This window comes from Eretmochelys imbricata, chromosome 1 (genome assembly GCF_965152235.1).
Source record: "Eretmochelys imbricata isolate rEreImb1 chromosome 1, rEreImb1.hap1, whole genome shotgun sequence".
Taxonomy (NCBI): domain Eukaryota; kingdom Metazoa; phylum Chordata; order Testudines; family Cheloniidae; genus Eretmochelys; species Eretmochelys imbricata.
The window spans coordinates 12919335-12939416 of NC_135572.1; the positions used below are offsets into that span (position 1 = coordinate 12919335).

A 20082-nucleotide genomic window follows, 5' to 3' on the forward strand; every position below is an offset into this window, starting at 1 on the left:
GTGTGTGTATGGGGGTGGTTTTTGGAGGGGGGTGAGGGAGTGAGAGAACCTGAATTTGTGCAGGAAATGGCCTAACTTCATTATCATGCACATTGTGTAAAGAGTTGTCACTTTGGATGGGCTATCACCAGCAGGAGAGTGAATTTGTGTGGGGGGGTGGAGGGTGAGAAAACCTGGATTTGTGCTGGAAATGGCCTAACCTGACGATTACTTTAGATAAGCTATTACCAGCAGGACAGTGGGGTGGGAGGAGGTATTGTTTCATATTCTCTGTGTATATATAAAGTCTGCTGCAGTTTCCACGGTATACATCTGATGAAGTGAGCTGTAGCTCACGAAAGCTCATGCTCAAATAAATTGGTTAGTCTCTAAGGTGCCACAAGTACTCCTTTTCTTATTGTAAGGACAGTGATCACTTTAGATAAGCTATTACCAGCAGGAGAGTGGGGTGGGGGGAAAGAAAACCTTTTGAAGTGATAAACACCCATTTTTTCACGGTCTGTGTGTATAAAAACATCATCACTGCATTTTCCACTTTTATGCATCCGATGAAGTGAGCTGTAGCTCACAAAAGCTTATGCTCAAATAAATTGGTTAGTCTCTAAGGTGCCACAAGTACTCCTTTTCTTTTAATCATCTAATGCACCACACACACTTCCAGATCTATAGAAATAATGGCTCTTGGCTTTGGATTGTAATTTGGCTTCCTATCAGCCTGGAAAGGATTTACTTTTCCTGTCTCACTTCGCAGTTGAGACCTGTTTAAGTTATACTAATTTGTACAAAGTCTAACCTATAGAAATGCTACTTTGCAGGTCTCCAGCATGTCTTATTCAAGGATCTCAAAGCACTTTATGAACAATAAGTAAGGTTCACAAGAGCCCTGACCGGCAGGTGTTGTTCCCATTTTATAAATGGGGAACCTGGGGTAGAGAGAGAAATAGCTTGGCTAAGGTCATTCAGCGCATCTGTGGCAGAGCCAGGTAAAGAACTCAGAGCTCCTTATTCCTGTGCATTAGCCTTCTTTTTGTTCCCCTTGCTCCTGAAAGTGAATGGTCCAAGGGATTTCCTTGGCAGTTGGACAGATTCATCACTTGGCTCCCAATGGACAACCAGAGTGGGCAGAGTAAGAGAAGGCACTCAGGAAATGTACTGTTTCAGAGCAGCTCTCAGGCAGTCTCTACTGGCAAGGTTTTTCAGAATCCTGGGCAGAATTTAAAGGTGTCTTCGTTCCAGGAGAAGGATGAGGTAGCACCAGAGAAGCTCTCAACCTAGCTACGGATCTCCTCTCTATGGAAAGTAAGTTCCTCCCCCATTCCCAATTAGCATGCAGCCAGTGGTACATTGCTAAAGGGCATCACTCATCCACAGGCTGAATGAACATGGTGAAGCGTAAGAGGAGTTAAGCATCTTTTACGGAAGAGAGAGGTTTTCCCCTGGTGAATTTGGTGCTAGTGAAACAGTGTCTCCAGATGCCTGGCTCGCTCTCATCCCAGTACAGATACATAGTGTAAACCTCTCCCACACAGCTGTGCCAATGCACCTCAATCCTGACCTGCACCTCATCGTGTCATCCTTGTCCTTGGACTCAACAGAATGATGATTGTACTAAAAACTGCAAGGTTCTTGTGCGATGTTGACAAACCCGCACTAGAAGAGTGGCCATCCCAGGAACTTGAACTAACCCGACAGTCAACTCATTGTGTGTGCGTGTATTAGAATTTGATCTCACATCTTCAGAGGAGAAAGGCTAGAGCATTAACACTATTACCTAGGTCCCATGGACACTGTTTTGAATGACCAAACATTAACTGAGGCGAGAAAGCAATACCAAGAAGCCAACTTTTCTAGATATTTTCCTTCTGCAACCTAATTGTTGGCACACAGATGTTGCCTGGGGCAGTAGCATTGATTAGCACAAAGGAAAAGATGGGTAATAGAGGGAACAATTAAAAAAATGTAGAAGAATCCCTGATAACCTCCAAGATACACAATCCCACCAGTCACTCGAGATCAGGAAGAATTCAGTCTGGGAATAAAATAAAAGGATATATCCTTGCCATTTTCGTTTTCAACCACAACATCTTCCATAGATTCAAAGTACTGGCTCCAAGGGACTGGGGAAAAGTCTCGTTTCCTTCCAGGACTGCAAAACAAAATGTTTGCAAGAGTATAAGTATTTTATAATGCTTCACTTCGAAATTGCCATAAGCTGATGAAACTGCATGTTTTAACAATATACATGTCACAGCAACACTAGACAGAGGGTTAGGATAGAAAGTGAAGGATACTTTGCCTGTAGTTCCCTCATACAGTATTAACAGTTTTATAGTTATTAGCCAATCACATTTACCTCCCATTAGGTTTCTTTGTGGCAAACAAAGGACAGAAATAGGGGAAGCTGTGAAGGTGAGAATGCTTTCCCACTAAGTGATACTGAACAAGACTTCTTAGGATAATGAAAAGGTTACTACAGAGAGGTCAGACTCTATCCTTGATCTTTGTGCAAAGTTCCACTAACATCAGGAGTTCCACTTTGATCGAGAGTAGCATACAGTCCTAATTTTATGCTTCAGCCCAAGGACCATAATTAAAAATGGAAATTGGCCATCTACAAAAACCATCTTGATGCTTTTGGCTTGAACAGTAAAGAGTCAGCCACTTAGCAAGGGTGGTCTTTAATCTAGCATGGCATCTAAATCAGCGGTTCTCAAACTTTTGTATTGGTGACCCCTTTCAAATAACAAGCCTCTGAGTGCAACCCCCGCCCCCCTTATAAATTAAAAACACTTTTTAATATATTTAACACCATTACAAATGCTGGATGCAAAGCAGGGTTTGGGGTGGTGGCTGACAGCTCGTGACCCCCCCCCATGTAATAACCTCTCACCCCCCTGAGGGGGTCCCAACTCCCAGCTTGAGAACCCCGATCTGATAAATCAGCGTTTGTGATGATATCAGAATTGTGCCAACAACAGTCTCCTCTTGTTATACAGTGTAGTTAGTACCAATGAAGATAATCTAGAAAGAGGATGCAAATTTCACTGTGGCTGACAAGATAGTGCAGAAACTATGGAATGAAAAGTTAAATATAGTGAGGTATATGGGGATTTACCTATTTAATACCTATTAACATTAATGGGAATAGAACAGCTAAATCCCAGGCTGGAAGTTTACACAAGACATAGGCGCTGGAGCACCCACAGGGAAAAATTTGTGGGTGCTCTGCATCCACTGGCAGCCAAGCTCCTCTTACCCCCCGCTTGGCAGCATTAGCATGTTCCGGGGGGAGGCGGGGTGGAGTTGGGGCTGGGGGGAGGGGGGCCAAGCACTTACTGGAAAAAGAGGGAAAGTCAGGGCCTATGACACAAGAGAGTTTTAATAAAAAAAAATTCTCTGGAATCTATTATAAATCACATAAAACAAACATGTACGTACACAGGTCGAATATCTAAATGCTGTACGTACTGCAGCATTACCAAAAGTTATACTGAAGTAAAATATGATTAACTCCACAAGAGCCAGCAAATTCAGAGTCTATGTTTCCACTTATATATTGTCCTGCTGAGCCTTTGGAATGTGAGAATTTGATCAGTGTGTTAGTAAGTGCTCTCCCAACTGCTTCTTTGCCTGTTATTGGAGTGTTATCACAGGAGCAGCATGGATGAAACTAATAGTGAGATAAAAATCAAGCTGTCAACATCTTGCCTAGATTGTTTAGGCAAAGAGATATTACAGGGGCACTCTGTACTAATGGAAAATACCAAAACTTTATTTTTCAAATAATTGGTTTCCCCTGGTTGACAAATAGAACATTCCATAATACAACATACCATTAGGAAGGATATTACTCTAAAAGTGTTCCTCAACCTTTTCAGATTATTCGAAGTAAAAAAAAAAAAATCTTCATGACTCACATAAAAGAATAAAAAAATATACGGAAGAGTATCAATGCTAAGCAAATATAATTAGTGTGTGTTTCGAGAGGCTGAAAGAATATTTGACGTTGAAGGGCAAGGGAATGTCGAAGCAAGTTTTTGTTTTAGATTTTAATAGAGTTTTAAATGTCTTGCAAGCCCCTGGATTACCTTTTGTGAATCCCCTGGAGGTCAAGACCCACTGCTTGAGAAACTCAGTTCTAGCTTCACCAAAAAATTGAACGGCCAACTGAGTGATCCAGTTGGCTGAATATTCCTAGATATTTAATAGCACACATGGGAGAAATATAGCCCAGAAAACAGATGGTTTCACAATTAGATATCTGCAATCATTGCGAAAGTACTCCATGGAAGAGCATTGTACTGTGTAACCGGCACTACGTATACCTGAGAGATTCATAAGGGAGCGGTCATCGGTACAGGGAACAAGAAAGGGTCTCTTCATGCTAACACTATTGGCTTAGAAAGCTATTCTCTAACAGTGGACTAAGAACAGAAGCCCAGACATCAATGGCTGGATTGAACAGATTCAGATGATGTATACAGGAAATCGTCTGTTCCATCAGGTCCATAGAGACCTTACGTATTATTAAAGTGCCAGTCAACTTTGTAAGTAACTGACTCCTTTGGTGGTTTTCTCTATGGTGAGGGAGAAAAGGCATGTTAGCAAGGCAGTGTGTATTGCTGATGCCTCTGTGGAATCCTCTCTGTCGCTAGAAAAGACTTGATCACTTGGGCTATTCAGCATTATATTCACACCAAAACATTAAATAAGAAATGCCGCCATCTCTCTGGAGCATTCAGCACATAGCACTCAAGAGGCAAAGGTGTTGGGAGGCATTACAGCTCCCTTCTAATGTATGCATTTTCGTTCCTGTCCACCATGCACAGTCCCTTTTGCTGCCCACTCAATCATGGCTCTCAGTTGGTGCAACTTTATGTGGCCAGTTGGTGACTTCCTACTCAGCCCTGAACAGCCCCGGAGACTGAAGCCTGAACACAGGCAATAAAGCAAAGCTTGCTCTTTTGCAATACTGCACTTTTTCAAAATGTGAATATTGTCCTTTATTCCCTAGAGGAAATAACACAATATTAGAGCAAGCAGACTTACTTCCCCCCCTTATAACAAGGATCTAGCCTCCAGCCCTGCTTATTGACAGGTATATCACTAGGAATAGCAAGCAGCAAGAACTAACAATTGCACTGAGTAAGAACTACACTTTGTGACCTGAAATTGGTAACAATACACTCTGAGGTGCCGAGCTGCTACTCAAAATGCAGCCTATTCTGAGTATGAAGCTGGAAAAGAGACACTGTGGGAACGTTACACAGCACAGTAATGCCCAGTTTACAAATCTGAAGAGGATCCCACCCCCTCCTCCCCCCCCAACCGCCATAACACAAAACTCAACCACGAAACTAGAAATCCAGCTGAGCTCAAGGCCTTTCTCGGTCTCTCTCACCCTTACATCACCACTACGAATAAGAGAACCTAGAAAGGAAATTTCGCTGACAATTCTGTTGATTATGCATAAGACAAAAATCTCTCTCTCAGCGTTAAACTCATTCAACAGGACCAACAAGGCTTTGCTTTCGCAAAGACAAAAGCAGCAGAGAGGAGGAGTACCAGATGACCATTTTTAACTGTCTTTTTTCCCCCGCTTCTATTCTGGGAAGGGTAATCAGCAGAGAACATTAACAACAGGGCTTGAAACATCCACTTCCCACATTTAGAAGGAAATCTTCCCTGGTGAATGTGGGACATTTCTACACAATTTTAACTTTTTTTTGGTTTTGTTTTTTAAATGAAAAAGACCTGGAGAGGCAACTTGAGGTTTTGTAAAAATAAAATCTATTTTTCATTCTATTTCTAGATGTATTTCTCTGGGTTTCCAGGCTTCAGTATTATTTGCTGTCAAGCGTCAATCAAGAGAGGATACAATCACACACCTATTTTTACGATAATGAGAAATCCTGTTATCTCAGCTTCCTCTCATTTTCTGAATGTGGAAAACGAGATTTGAATGCTGATGTTGAGGATCCAGCTGGCTGAATGAAGCAGAGAGGTGCACACCACACATCTGTGGATAACTGCTCAGCCCAACCTGTAAAAAAGTCAGGTGAGCCCATAAAGATCTCCATTCATCCAAGGAAGAAAGACTATCCTTTTTGGGGACTCTACACCAAGGGCATGTCTAAACGATGAGTTAGTGCACGGCAAGGTAGGGTGCAAATCTACAGTTCATAGCATGTAGGAGTGCTAACTCAGTCTAGGTGTACCCTGCTGCTATGTGCTAAAAGTTCCCTGGTGCTTTGAAAGAAAATTCTGCAAAAGCAATAAGCAGACAAGGACCCGCTGGTCTCAGTGCATATCAGCACTAATGACATTGCTTTATGGGATACTTGAGAGATTATAGATGACTTTAGGGAACTCTGAAGGAGAAGAATGGCTAAGTGATCATCACAGAAACCCTTCTTGTCTCACAAGCGAAAGATAACAGAAGGCAGAAGATTTTGGAAGTGAATTGCTGCCTAGGTAAGTAGCATAAGGTGGTTTGGATTTTGTGGAACATTGGTCTACTTTCTGTACAGTTTGTCTGGCTTCCATCTCAGTGGAAGGGGAACCAATCTTCTAGAGGGTTTAAAGCTCTGACTGGTCTAGCCAAGAACAAAAGAGGGTGAAAAGAGGGAACAAATGAGCATTCATTTAGCACAAAATCATTATGATGTGAACAAAAACAATAAGATACAAAAGGATGTGACGAAAATTAATTATTTACTTGCTTATACACCAATAATAGGAGCCTGGCTAACAAACAGAAGGAATTGGAAGTTCATAGTAATGAGTATAAATCAAAAGCTAGGAACTGTAGAAAACTGATAAGGAAAGCAAAAAAGGACACAAGGAGAAATCTATGGTCACCAAGATTAAGGAGAATAAGAGTTTTTTAAAGTACATTAGGAACAAAAGGAATCCTAACAATGATATTAGTCTGTTACTAGATGGAAATTACACCATTGTCAATAATGCAAAAAAGACAGAAGCGTTCAATAAAAGTGTCTGTTCTACATTTGGAAAAAAGTCCAATGATGTATTCATATCGTATGATTAGGAGGATGGAAAAACATTCAATTTCAACAGTAACTAAGAAAGATGTCAAACAGCAGCTACTAAAGCTAGACATTTTTAAACCAGGAAGTCTGGATAACTTGCATTCAAGAGTTTTAAAAGAAACGGCCACGGCGCTCTCTGGACCATTAATGTTGATTTTCTATAAGTCTTGGAACACTTGGGAAGTTCCAGAAGACTGGAAGAAAGGTAACGTTATGCCAATACTTCAAAAGGATAAACAAGGTGAGGTGGGTAATATAAGTCTGCCAGCCAGCCATCAATCCAGGGCAAAATAATGGAACAGCCGTCATGGAACTCTTAATAAAGAATTACAGGAGGATAGTATAATGAATGTCAATCAACATGGTTTATGGAAAATAAAGTTAGCTTGACAAGATCTGATATCAAAGAGATGGTTAAGGGGTGATAGTCTATAAGTATCTACACAACATCAATTTGATAATAGAGGGTTTGGCTCGTCAATCTAGCAGACAATGGCATAAGAAGATTCAGCAACTGGAAGTGGAAGCTAGATGAATTCAGTCTAGAAACCTGGGGGTTTGTGAAATGTTACAGGGGGTTCTCAGGGAAAAATTCCCTAATGGTGGACAGAGCTGTCCCTAGGGTCCCCAGGCAGCACGGGGCCAGCAGCCCAGAGCCCCGGACTTCCAAGAGCTACGCAGATCAAAGCAAGCATATCTATCACACTGGGGAGATTTAAACTTCAAGACTCCTCATAAGAGATGGAAAGGGAGGTGGATATTTTTTGCTGCTTTTAAAATTAAATAGGCAGCTAGTTTTGTTTTTAAAATTATTACGAAGAACAAGTTTAAGCTTTGTTGTAACATGCGTTGTTTGCCTGGACTGTTCAAGACCCGAATGCTGGTGTAGGAGGAACTCTTGGAGTTGGCTTCTTAAATACCTATATGCTGTTTCACATCTGATACTCCTTGATGAAACATAAGAGCCTTGTCTTATAACAGGCTTATTCAAAGTGATACAAGCTACGAATGTGAGATCTTGGAAGAGCATTGCTGTTTTCATAATGTAATAAAAATACTGTAATGATCAAATTAGTAATAAATAGTATGTAATAAGCATGTCATAAAAACAAATGTTATATTTCCAAGATCACTGCTTTTATCATTTATATTCAGGTAAAGGAGAAACATCCCCGGAAATATTTATTTTTAGGAGGGGGTTTGCAAGACTTGACATTTTAGTGAAAGGGGTTCACAGGTTGTTAAAGTTTGGGAACCATTGGTCTAGCATTAAGGCACAAATGTTTAACAGTTCAGATAATTAACCACTGGAATAATTTACCAACGGTTGTGGCGGATTCTCCATGACTGGAAATTTTAAACATCAGGACTGAATGTTTTTTCTAAAAGATCTGCTCTCGTTCAAATTAATTCAGAGAAGTCCTCTGGTGTGCATTATACTGCAGATCAGACTAGATGATCAGAACAGTCCCTTTTGGCCTTATATCTACAAATACATATTCCGGATAAATCATTGATTCTTGACTAGTAAGACGATTTTATGAAGTTGACTTTATATTTGTGGGGGTTTTTTACATGCCAAGAACTCCTAAATGGTTTTTGATAAATCTTAGCTAAAAAATGGTTGGTTGTTTTTTTTTTGCCATCTCTATGGCATTTTCTACTGTGCACTTTCTTTGGCTGGATTGGATATTTTTGGTCAATAGAGAATCCTGTGTGTGACTGCTGCTATCAGTCCTTTTAAATAATATTTATAACTGTAGGATTTAATAAAATTTTAAAAAGAGACATCTCTAGCAATTATGGTAGCAAAGAAAACCCTTCTGGAGTGACCTGATGCAGTCCCATCTCCTGGAATCTGCAGACAAAGAGCACCACCCTCTGTCCAGCTACTATGAGCTTTCTCAAGCAGGGCCAGGTTGCAATTTACAAAAAACTCGAGTCAGTTTCATGTCTGCTATTTACAACCTATAAATAACACTGAAACAGCCCAATTTTCACAGTGTCTGCTTGGGAAAACTGGTGGTGGTGTCTCTAGCCTCTTCACCAGAAGCTGAGAATGGGCGACAAGGGATGGATCACTTGATGATTACCCTGTTCTGTTAATGTCCTCTGAATCACCTGGCATTGGCCACTGTTGGAAGACAGGATACTGCGCTAGATGGATCTTTGGTCTGACCCGATATGGCTGCTCTTATATTCTGAACTATGAGCAGGGAGAACTGGAGCTTTTCATGAGGAAAAGAGGATCAAAGAAACCAAGGTCAGGAGGAAGGGATAGCGATACTTCCTTCCCAACCCCAGACCTGCTGCAGGCAGCAATCAGAAGACAGTGCAATTTAAGCTAGCAAAAGAGAAAGTTCCTTCTTCCTTCCTTCCTTCTAACGATCAAGGGAGGTGGGCCTTCAGATTTTTCCAGATGCCTATTAACCAGAGGCTAATATGAAAGACTGAACATCTGAGCAGGACCCAGGGAGAACAGTATGGTAAGAAACCTATTACTTTGACTTTAGGACTGGGCTCTTCGCCAGGAAGTTGCCCTGCATCTCACTGGAGGGGGTCACCTCATCTTTTGCAACTGCCTCTGACTAGGTGAGCTTTTTAAAATGTTAACGTTTAGATAGAGAGTTTTCCAAGGGAAGTAGTGGAAGCCCCACCGTTTGAGACGTTTAAAATGTGATGGGACAACATATTCTAGCAATCCTATATTAGCAGGGGGAATGGGACAGAAAAGAGTAGATGTCCTAGGAGTTAATAGGTCCTTCCATCTCTAACGAAGATATATATCTGCAGCTTACTTACTTTTATTAAAAAAAAAAGATTTGTTAAAACATTATAATAGCAGGATTAAGATCTGACACTGGGCTCTCTTACTAGGAGTGAGAAGAAGTATGAAATTTTTCACAAGATGGCTGGGGCCTGCAGAAGGCTGAAAAATATCTTATTTCAAGCGAACACTTGTGTATTACACAGGAGGAAGATGTATCGGCGAGATGGAGCAAACAAGCAAATATTTTACAAAATGGACTGCACAAAAGCAATGGAGAACATGCAGCAGAGAATTAATCTCCACTGGTCTCTGAAGGAATATACTAGATAGAATCCAATATGTCTTTTCCTTCTCTATTTTCCTTAGTGACATATCAAGCAGGCATCCAAAAATCAGATGCAAGCCCAACAACAGCTGTGATTTTGCACCTTTTCATGTTGAAACAGAATTTTTCTGGCCAAATAGTTAAACTGTGATGGAGAATAACTAATTACTGCTTTTTAACATGTCCAACAAACTAAAACAGTAAATAAAAATGGATCCAATGTAATAACATCTGTAGATTGATCTGAGAACTTAAACAATAAACGAAGCCAACTAACACACGCTATGAATTAAATCAGAATCAAAGAACTAGTTCTGGGCACTTTCGACAGCTAATTTTAACCTACTGTGTGGCTTATCCTCGCCATTGTATAATGAACATGTGCACGTACCACGAGTGAAGCAGCAGACATAACAGGAGTTACTTCTATTCCTACGCAATACTCCATTCCCCAGCAAGAAGCATCCACCTCCTTTTTGACAAATCCTAGGATACATGTTAAAAGGAACACAGTGTGCTAGTCAAATATGCACCACCTACAGTCAAATCCTGTTGTGACAAAAGATGATAAATGGTCCTGGAAATAGTTTGATTCAGTTAATAAAAAGCATGTGACAAATCCTTGTTTTCAGTATTAAACTTGCTATGAAATAACGGATCTGAGTATTCAGTGAATACTTAAAATACAAATAGTGGTGGGGAGGAGGTTAACTAGAACAAGGGGTCTGTCTCTGCAAGGAGCTAGTTAGAGTGCACTGCATCTTTCTGCTAAGATGTGAGAAAAATCAAATGTACATCTTGTAGCTCTGTTAAAGCCAGCCAGCACTATGTTGCAGCAGCCATTTTAACCTTCCAGTGCTCAGGTTATCATTTAAAATACTAATACGAGCATTATTCATAAATTAAAGTACAGATCAAAGATTCATTTCATTCCTGCTACATGGCTGTGCTCATTTGTAGTCTCACAGGGCCAAAAACTGTTCTTATGACACTGCTGTAAATTTGGAGTAACTCCACCGACACCTGCTGAGTTGTTAGATTTACACTTCCGTCGCACAGCAGAATTCAGCCTCATGTGGCATCACATGTGGATACAGCACCATGGTTTTCCTTTCCCTACCACTCTGAATATCATGTGCTAGGCAACACGAGGGCGCCATCATGCTGGAACACAGCATAGCAATACAAGCAAACCTATTTCCTGACTGTTCTCTTAGTCTCCCTGAATTCAGATACACTGTAACATCACATTACACACAACCCACTGAGATGCCTCATAAAAAGGCTTTACTGTCCTCCTTGCCTGAGAAATCATCCGTACAAATGGCAGCAACAACTCCTTCCCAGGATGCATAACGTCAGAGTCAGAGGAAGATGTTACGAAGAAAGCATCCGACCACTATTTAAAGGGCGGCTGATTTAGAAATCTCAGTTCCCTTGTAAATCATTTTTCTATTTGCTTGGAGTGATCCAAGTCACTCCACTTCTACCTCCCATGATCTGCTCAGACTGGGTGACTAATGATAGACAAGTCAGCACTCCCTCGTCAAAGGTCTAGTGGGAGCAATCCAGAGGGGTTACTGGGAGGAAATTGGTCTGCTAACACAGGGACAGGCAAACTTTTTGGCCTGAGGGCCACATTGGGTTTCGGAAATTGTATGGAGGGCCGGTTAGGGGAGGCTGTGCCCCTGCCCCCTATCCGCCGCCCCTCCCCCCCACCCGGGACTCCTGCCCCATCCAACCCCCCCGTTCCCTGACAGTCCCCCCAGGACCCCTGCCCCATACAACCCCCCCTGTTCCCTGTCCACCCCCGACTGCCCCCACCACCCCATCCAAGCCCCCCTCCTTGCTGACTGCCACCCCCCACCCCCGGAACCCCTGCCCCTATCCAATCCCTCCCGCCCTCTGACAGCCCTGACCCCATCCACACCCCCGCCCCCTGACCACCACCCCGAACGCCCCTGCCCTCTATCCAACCCCCCCCCCCCGCCCCCTTACTGCACAGCAGAGCACCTGTGGCTGACAGCACTACAGCCTCGCTGCCCAGAGCACTGCACCGGTGTAGTGTAGTAAATTGTAGCACATTCCTACATGGAGCAGTTTAATTCACTACACCGGCAGCATGGCGCAGAGGCTACGGGGGAGAGGGACAGCGGGGGAGGGGACGGGGGCTAGCCTCCCGGGTCGGGCACTCAGGGGCCCGGCAGGAGGGTTCTGCGGGCCGGATGTGGCCCACGGGCCGTAGTTTGCCCACCTCTGTGCTAACATTTTAAGCTACTAAGTCTAATCAGATTCCATTGGGCCTATTCCCAAGTCTGAAAAAATTAAACCCAACTCTTCTCCAGGTGAACAGATGCATGAACATGATGGAAGAAGATATCATATCAACTTAGAATTTAAAAAAAAAAACAAAAAACAAAACAAAAAAAACCCACATTCCTGTCTATTTTTTGTTCCAAGTAATATCTAAGATGATTATAAACAAAACGTTAGAGAAAAATGTTTCTTTAGATTTACTTTGCACATCTGACAGCACTTTCTTTATGCAGTTTAGTTGTTGCCATGTCGGCCACAGGATATTAGAGAGATGAGATGGGTGAGGTAGTATAATAGAATCATAGAAATATAGGGCTGGAAGGGACCTCAAGTCATCAAATCCAGCCCCTTGCACTGACGCATATTTTTATTTATAGTCAGTTTTACTATTTCCCTATGTGGTCAGTCGTTTTCTCCTTGTTTGCGTGGGCCTTTCACACAGCAACAGGAGACAAAAAAACACAACAGCAAATTGTGACTGTGAAATCTTAAAAACTGGCAGGGGGTGTTGGTAACTCTACACATTTTACAGCTTCAAAATGTTTACTGTTCCACTAGCCAGAGCATATACAGAGGAGATTTGAAAGCTCTTTGAAGATGGGAAGAAGTGCTAAGCAGTATTATTACTAAGAAGCACTCCATCTATATTATCTAACTGCAAAACTTAACCAGGAACAAACAGCAAGTATTTTCAATCCATCTGAAATTACTAGATATATTCATTGCAATTTTGATCTCTGTTAATCTGTGATGAATGAAGTGAAGCAAGAAACACTAACAAAGCCAACATGACATCAACTAGAGGATAAGAAGCGACCAGAACTTACTAGGCTTTCATTTTGTGTATTGTTCCAAGTCAAAAATTTTTAAAAAGGGTCAGTAAGTGGGGTATTTAGGAATCTGTTGTACTGATGTAAAGGATACATCACACAATGTACCAGTATTTTGCAAAAGAACTCAAGGAAATTGTTATCAAAAGAAATTGTAGCCACTTTGGTCTGTGGGCTGAAAGGTCCCATGACATCAAGCATATATCACCCCATGTATGAAGGAAAATGTTTCTGAATATTATGTTCATTAAAAAGAAACATTTTGGAGCCACCTGCCTTCAGGAACCACATGACAGAAGTGGACACTGACAGCACAACAGACCAACATAGGATTGCAAATTGATTTCCATCCTGCTTTTAAGACAGACTTAACTCCAGAAAAATATTGGTGTATAAATATTTTACTTAAATACTAAAGTAGGATAACAGCACTAACTACACACTTTTCTATGAGTATCTCAGAGCGACTACTTAACATTTGTTTATAGTGCCATAGGTGTGCACAGTGCTTTAACTGAAATAATTAAGACAGGTTCCCTGCCAAAGTGCTAACAGTATGTGGACCCAATACAAGGTCCTGTATAGGACAAGACTCCAAGTTATATTTAATGTAAATACAAGAAGAGATGATGGACAAGAAATGGGAAGGTTTACATAAAATAAGGCTGAAAGATCATTTTTGCGAAGTGTGTATGTTAGGGTGGGTTTTTTTAAAAAGCAAATTACCATAATTAATCTAAATAAAAGGTTGATGTGGGAATGGGTTTAAGTGTTATAAATATTAATCCTCAGAACATCCCTATGAAGTAGGTAAGCAGCTCTGTTTTATAGATGGGAAACTGGTGGTTAAGGGACTTGCTCAAAAGTCTTACAACTCCGTGGAATGTCCGAGCATAGAACGCAGCAATCCTGATCACGAGCTAGGAGAGACAGAGCTCTCAAAGCCAGGTGCACTCTCCAGACAGATATCCTCCTCTGATAAGTCACTCAGTTCTACTCATTTTATTAAAACCTCTTGTCAAAATGATTTCACAGCAGATACATACAAACTCTTCTCTGATAGGTGGACTGCATTTTCAGACTTTTGTTTAGTTAAGTTGTGGCAGTTTTTAATTTACTCCACAGTGCTTCTCTGCTGCAGTAGAACATTTGATACAAAGACATATTGCTCAATGGCCTAAGACCGCCACAGTAACTAAACAAAATGTACCATAGATTTTTTTCATTATCTCATTTCTACTTCTGTGAAAAGTAGAAGGTAAGTCTTAACTCTGATATTCCTTGCTTTAGGTCCAAAGCCATGTCATTAAACACTTCAACGCAATTCAGTTTTTAAAAGAATTATGAAAAAATATTAACAAGGAGTATAGCTTATTGTTTATTTGAAACTTTTAAAACAAAGTAACTAAGATCTAGAGTAAGTTTTATTGCACATCATTCATTTATATCAAATGGAATAAGTTGAAAGTTACAGAGCCATTTAGAACTATGTGAAAAGTTTCTGCAGAGGTAAAAATAAAAAAAAAAATACTAATTTTCAAGAAGTAACAAACTATCCACTTAAACATTCCCTCCACCTGCAGATGCCAAAAGAATTTGGTTAATATCACAGAGGAGCAGCTTACAAAATTAAATTTTGTAAGTTATCTGATCTCATGCTTCAGGGTAAAGCTGATTTCCTGTACTCGTCTGATAAGATATTTCATCCAATAAATGGCATTGAACCTCACAGAATCAGGCCTTGGGCATTGTACCTATGCCCTCAACTCACACTGAAGTCTACGCAATTTGATGATGCTAGCACAGAGGTGGGCAAACTATGGCGCGCAGGCCACATCCGGCCAGCGGCACTCTCCTGCCCGACCCCTGAACTCCTGGCCCAGGAGGCTAGACCCCGGCACCTCCCCTGCTGATCCCCCTCCCCTGCAGCCTCAGCTCACTGTGCCGCCGTGTGCCAGCAATGCCCCTTTGCCTTGTATATTGGTCAAACTGGACAGTCTCTACGTAAAAGAATACATGGACACAAATCAGATGTCAAGAATTAGAACATTCATAAACCAGTCGGAGAACACTTCAATTTCCCTGGTCACGCGATTTCAGACATGAAAGTTGCGATATTACAACAGAAAAACTTCAGAAACAGACTCCAAAGAGAGATTGCTGAATTGGAATTAATTTACAAATTGGATACAATTAACTTGGGCTTGAAAAGAGACTGGGAATGGTTGATTCATTATAAAAAGTAACCTATTTCCCCATGTTTATCCACCCCCTCTCCCCCCACTGTACCTCAGACTTTCTTGTTAAACCCTGGATTTGTGCTGGAAATGGCCCACCTTGATTATCATACACATTGTAAGGAGAGTGATCACTTTAGATAAGCTATTACCAGCAGGAGAGTGGGGTGGGGGGAGAGAAAACCTTTTGTAGTGATAAACACCCATTTTTTCATGGTCTGCGTGTATAAAAACATCTTCTGTATTTTCCACAGTATGCATCCAATGAAGTGAGCTGTAGCTCGCGAAAGCTTATGCTCAAATAAATTGGTTAGTCTCTAAGGTGCCACAAGTCCTCCTGATCTCTTTCAGTGTGGCAAGTCTTACATTCCTAAAAACCAGTGGTTTTTCTCCAAATTTAACACTCTTGAGTTAGCAACAATTTTTTCCCCCTGAGATGATACATGCCAGCTCCTGCAGAGAGGACATTTTTATAGCATAGTTTAAGCTTCTAAAAATATACAAGACTTTGGCAGAACTTTATAGGAGTGGCAATAGACCTCCTTCTAACAAGTTCCATTCAACAGTCATGCTGTTAAACTTTTTGAGACTAGTAAAAGTTGTTTCAATAGAAACAGCTAGTGCACGTCAGGGTGAAGGATCTTTCTGTTCATCTGACTAGCATATGAAAAGGGTAGAGAGTCTCATTACCTGTACTTTTGAACAGTCCATCACCACAATACCTAGGCTGCAGGATTAAGAATCACTACAAGTCACATCCAAAGTAGGATTAGATCCTTTGCACTCCCCTTGCTAACCACTATTTAACATCCTTTTAAAGAATGTAATGTTACCTTAAACATGGGACTAACAGCTAAATTCAAAAATATGGGTGCAGAAGCTGAAGTTATTGTGAGTGATCACTAAGAAATGGTTAGATCCAGGGTTGTCAGGACCTCTGTGTTATATTTATGACGGTCATTAACTCACTAGAAGACTATGGGCCTACCATTTAACTACTCTCTGCTATGGTTTCCCCATATGCAAAACTTGCGATAATGGTACTTTCCATCTGCATAAAGCATTGCCAGTTTTTTAGAGAAAAGATGGTAGAGAAGTACAAAACACTACTTCTCATACTCTGGGTTTCATTCTGTACCATCATTTTCTACCCGATTTTGTGCCATCATTTCAAATTCCAACTAAATTCATCCTTGGCCTAAGTGAAAGCAACATGCACCCTCTTTGGTTTGGAGGTGAATCTGAGCCAGTAATGTGCACACCCAAACATATTACCTTTCCATAAGCCCTCTACTTTTCCATTAGTCTGTCACTGTTACCAGCACTGTCCTCCCCCGCGCCCAAACCTTGTCTCTGGCCCTTCATATCTGGGTCTTCACCAAATTCTGCTGCTTTACTTTACAACATCTCCACATACAGCCTGCGCAGTGGTGTGATTACTGCTAACCTCCCCTTCTCCAAATCTGCACAGCTATAATCTCTCCCCTCCAGGTCATCCAGAACCCCGCTGCCAAGACCACGTTCCTCTGTGACCGCTATAATCATCTCCTTACCTTGGACGCCTCCTTTTCTACCATATAAAAATTCAAGCTGCTTCTCCTCACCTTCAAAACTGTCCTTAACTCCAGCCCATCGCCTCCCCCTCTGTCACTATGCTCCTGCCAAGCTGCTTTCCTGGCCATTTCCTTTCTTTCGTCCCTCCTCCTACACCTGGAACAGCCTCACAATTAACATTGGCCAATCTTTCTCTCTCTCTCAGGGCACATCTACACTACAGCAGTACAGCTGCATCTCCATAGTGTAGACACTTCTTGTGTCGACGGAAGGTTTTTCCATTGATGTAGGTAAACCACCTCCTTAAGGAGCAGCAGCTAAGTTGACAGAAGAATTCTTCTGTCAACCTAACTGTATCTACCCTGGGAATTAGGTCAGCTTAGCCATAGGGCTCAGGGGGTGAATTTTTCACTCAGGACTGAGGTAGCCAGGATGCTCTAAATGTTAAGTGTTGACCAGGCCTTCGCTCTCAAATGATACACTTAGACTGGTTTATAAAGCTCACTACCTGTTTGCTCTGTGTTCTGCCATCCCAGACGGTACATTATCACTTCCCAGGAGCAAGGACTTACTCGCCTGGCTGAGTTCACCTACTGCTCAGTGTAGTAAGAGGAGGGCCTGAAACAAAAATTCTTGTATCAGAGGACCCGTCCAAGGCCTGAAGCCTGAACCAAAGTAAATCCTGAACCAAAGTACTTCCAGGTAGCGATAAGCAAAGCTGGGCTGTGAGCCAGAGGCAGGTCCCACTCACAGAAGTTGGCAAGAAAAGGTTGTTATAGGCAAGTGCACACACACATAAGTGCTAATGAGAGGAAATTGTGCCAAGACAGCGGCAAGACACTCCATCGACATAACAAGGAACAGGCAGGTGCATCTTAAAGACAGGGTCAAAAGGACAACATGATGGATAGATTCGTTTGAACTATGATGAATTATCTGTCCTGCAACGGTATAAAAGTAGGTCCCGGAGCGCATATCTTTAACCAGCCTAGGGGGCAGTGGAGTGTCCCGCCACTGACTGAGCTGTGTCCATTGCCAGGGAGCACAAATTCGTAGTATGCCCTGTCGAGTCTATAGGGAACTATTACTGTGCTTCGTTTGACAATAAACGTGGCTTGGGTTCCTTCGTACCTTACTAGAGTCTGTGGTTTTTGGGGGTTCTCTCGGGGTCTGCTGAGTTAGCTACCTGCGCAGAGCTGGGGCAGCGAGCAGAGGGAACACGCACGCAGCCGACTGTTATCATCAAACAAGAGCGGAGCACCACACTGGTAGCTACCGACAACACCCAGCTTCACGTAGACTCCTGCTGTGTAATAATATTTAAGCTAAACTTGCACAGAGTTTGCACCGGTTAAAAGAGCATTTCTTCATTCACAAATAAACACAGCTTCAGAGAAGAATCATAGTTGAAAACGAAGAGATGTCCTGAAATATTTATCTTCACCAGGCTCTGTTCATGAGAGAAGGATGTTGAGAGACCTTAATAATAAAGTGTATTCAATTAGACCAGTGAGTTAAAGGAAAAGGCAGCAGGTAGGCACCAGTTTCAAACTATGACTATTTCAAGTCATCATTGTCAGTTGGTTAGAAGGAACACTAGCTCCCACTTAGACAATGTGCATTAATTAATAGAACCTCTTTGAGTAGGAGTCAAATCAGCTGTCTATGCCAAGCTAAGGAGATGCTCTTTACCATACATAGGTGTTCATCTGTCTAGTTCTCTTCATATAGACAGACAGATGGTCTGACAAGTTAGGTCCAGACACATCTCATAAGCATTTGTGAACGCCCTGATTCGAAACTGAATTTGCAACAAAAACACACAAGAAACACCAAAATTATTAGCGTAAAGTAACCCTCCAGAGAAACTATTCCATCTGCTGAAATACATCTCAAATTAACATGTTAGAATTCCCATCCCATGCCTGAGGCCAATGTCCCAGATGTCCCCTCGCCCACAACTGGCACCCTTGCCTCTCCTGCCAATCCCCACCCACCCTGCAATGGGCACCTTCACCTCCTCTGCCAATCCCTACCACCACCACACAACCAGCACCCATGCCTCCTCTGCCAATCCCCCCACAGGATAAGTATAAAATTAAAGAATTAAAGTTAGCTTCAGTTTGGTTAAGTGTTTGTGTGTTGTAAAGAAGGCCCCAGCCAGCAAATTAAAGAAGGCTGTGAGAATAATAAGTAGGATTACTTGTAGTGCAGGAAGGATGTATGGTTTCAAACCTAACTAATAAAATAAAGAGCTACAGTAAGAAGACAAAGAAAAACTGTCTTAAAAGAAACAAGCTCAAACCTTCCCTCTGTTCTGCTGGGGAGGGGAGGGGAGGGGAGGGATGGTGGGGAAAGGAGAAGATAACAAAGGCCTTGGGGAGGAGGCAGTAAATCTTAACTGGATTAAGATTGGAAATAAGGATGAATTGTCTTAAATTGGTTTTTAGCTGAAGTCAGTAATTGGTGATGACATCACTTGTTTGTGAAAGGGTATAAAAGTCAAGCCTTAAAAGGGTTCATTGGTCAGACAGGTTTTAGCACTTTGGAGCCGACCAATAGGTGTCTCAGCACCCCAGGGTTTAGCCCACTTGTAAATATCTCGATCAAATGCTTACAAATGTTTTGTTACTGTTTGGATGTAGTAACTTACTTATTAGTTAGGCTTTTTAGGCATGTTTAGAGCAATGGTATAAATATCATTTGGCCCTTGGATTTAATAAAGGAATTTATGGTTAATTAGTGTTTGTGGTTTCCCATATCAATATTAATAATTTCAATTACTATTGCCACCACCAACACCCCCACCCCCCGCGCCTCCCCCCCCGGGCGCCCTCGCCTCCCCCGCCGATCCGCCCTCGCCCCCCTGCCCCCGCCCCCGGCGCCCTCGCCTCCCCCGCCGATCCGCCCCCGCCCCCTCGCCTCCCCCGCCGATCCGCCCCCCGCCCCGGGTGCCCTCGCCTCCCCCGCCCCACCCCGGGTGCCCTCGCCTCCCCCG

The 20082-nt window shown here is 42.2% G+C and overlaps 1 protein-coding gene across 1 annotated transcript in view; it reads right to left on the reverse strand.

The window, feature by feature from the left end:
• Positions 1 to 20082, reverse strand: part of PPME1 (protein phosphatase methylesterase 1) — a 46230-nt gene that overhangs the window by 25721 nt on the left and 427 nt on the right. The window contains exon 2 of the mRNA XM_077836541.1: positions 2052 to 2146. Within this exon, the coding sequence (XP_077692667.1) occupies positions 2052 to 2146 (95 nt within the window). The remainder of the gene's footprint in view (positions 1 to 2051; positions 2147 to 20082) is intronic.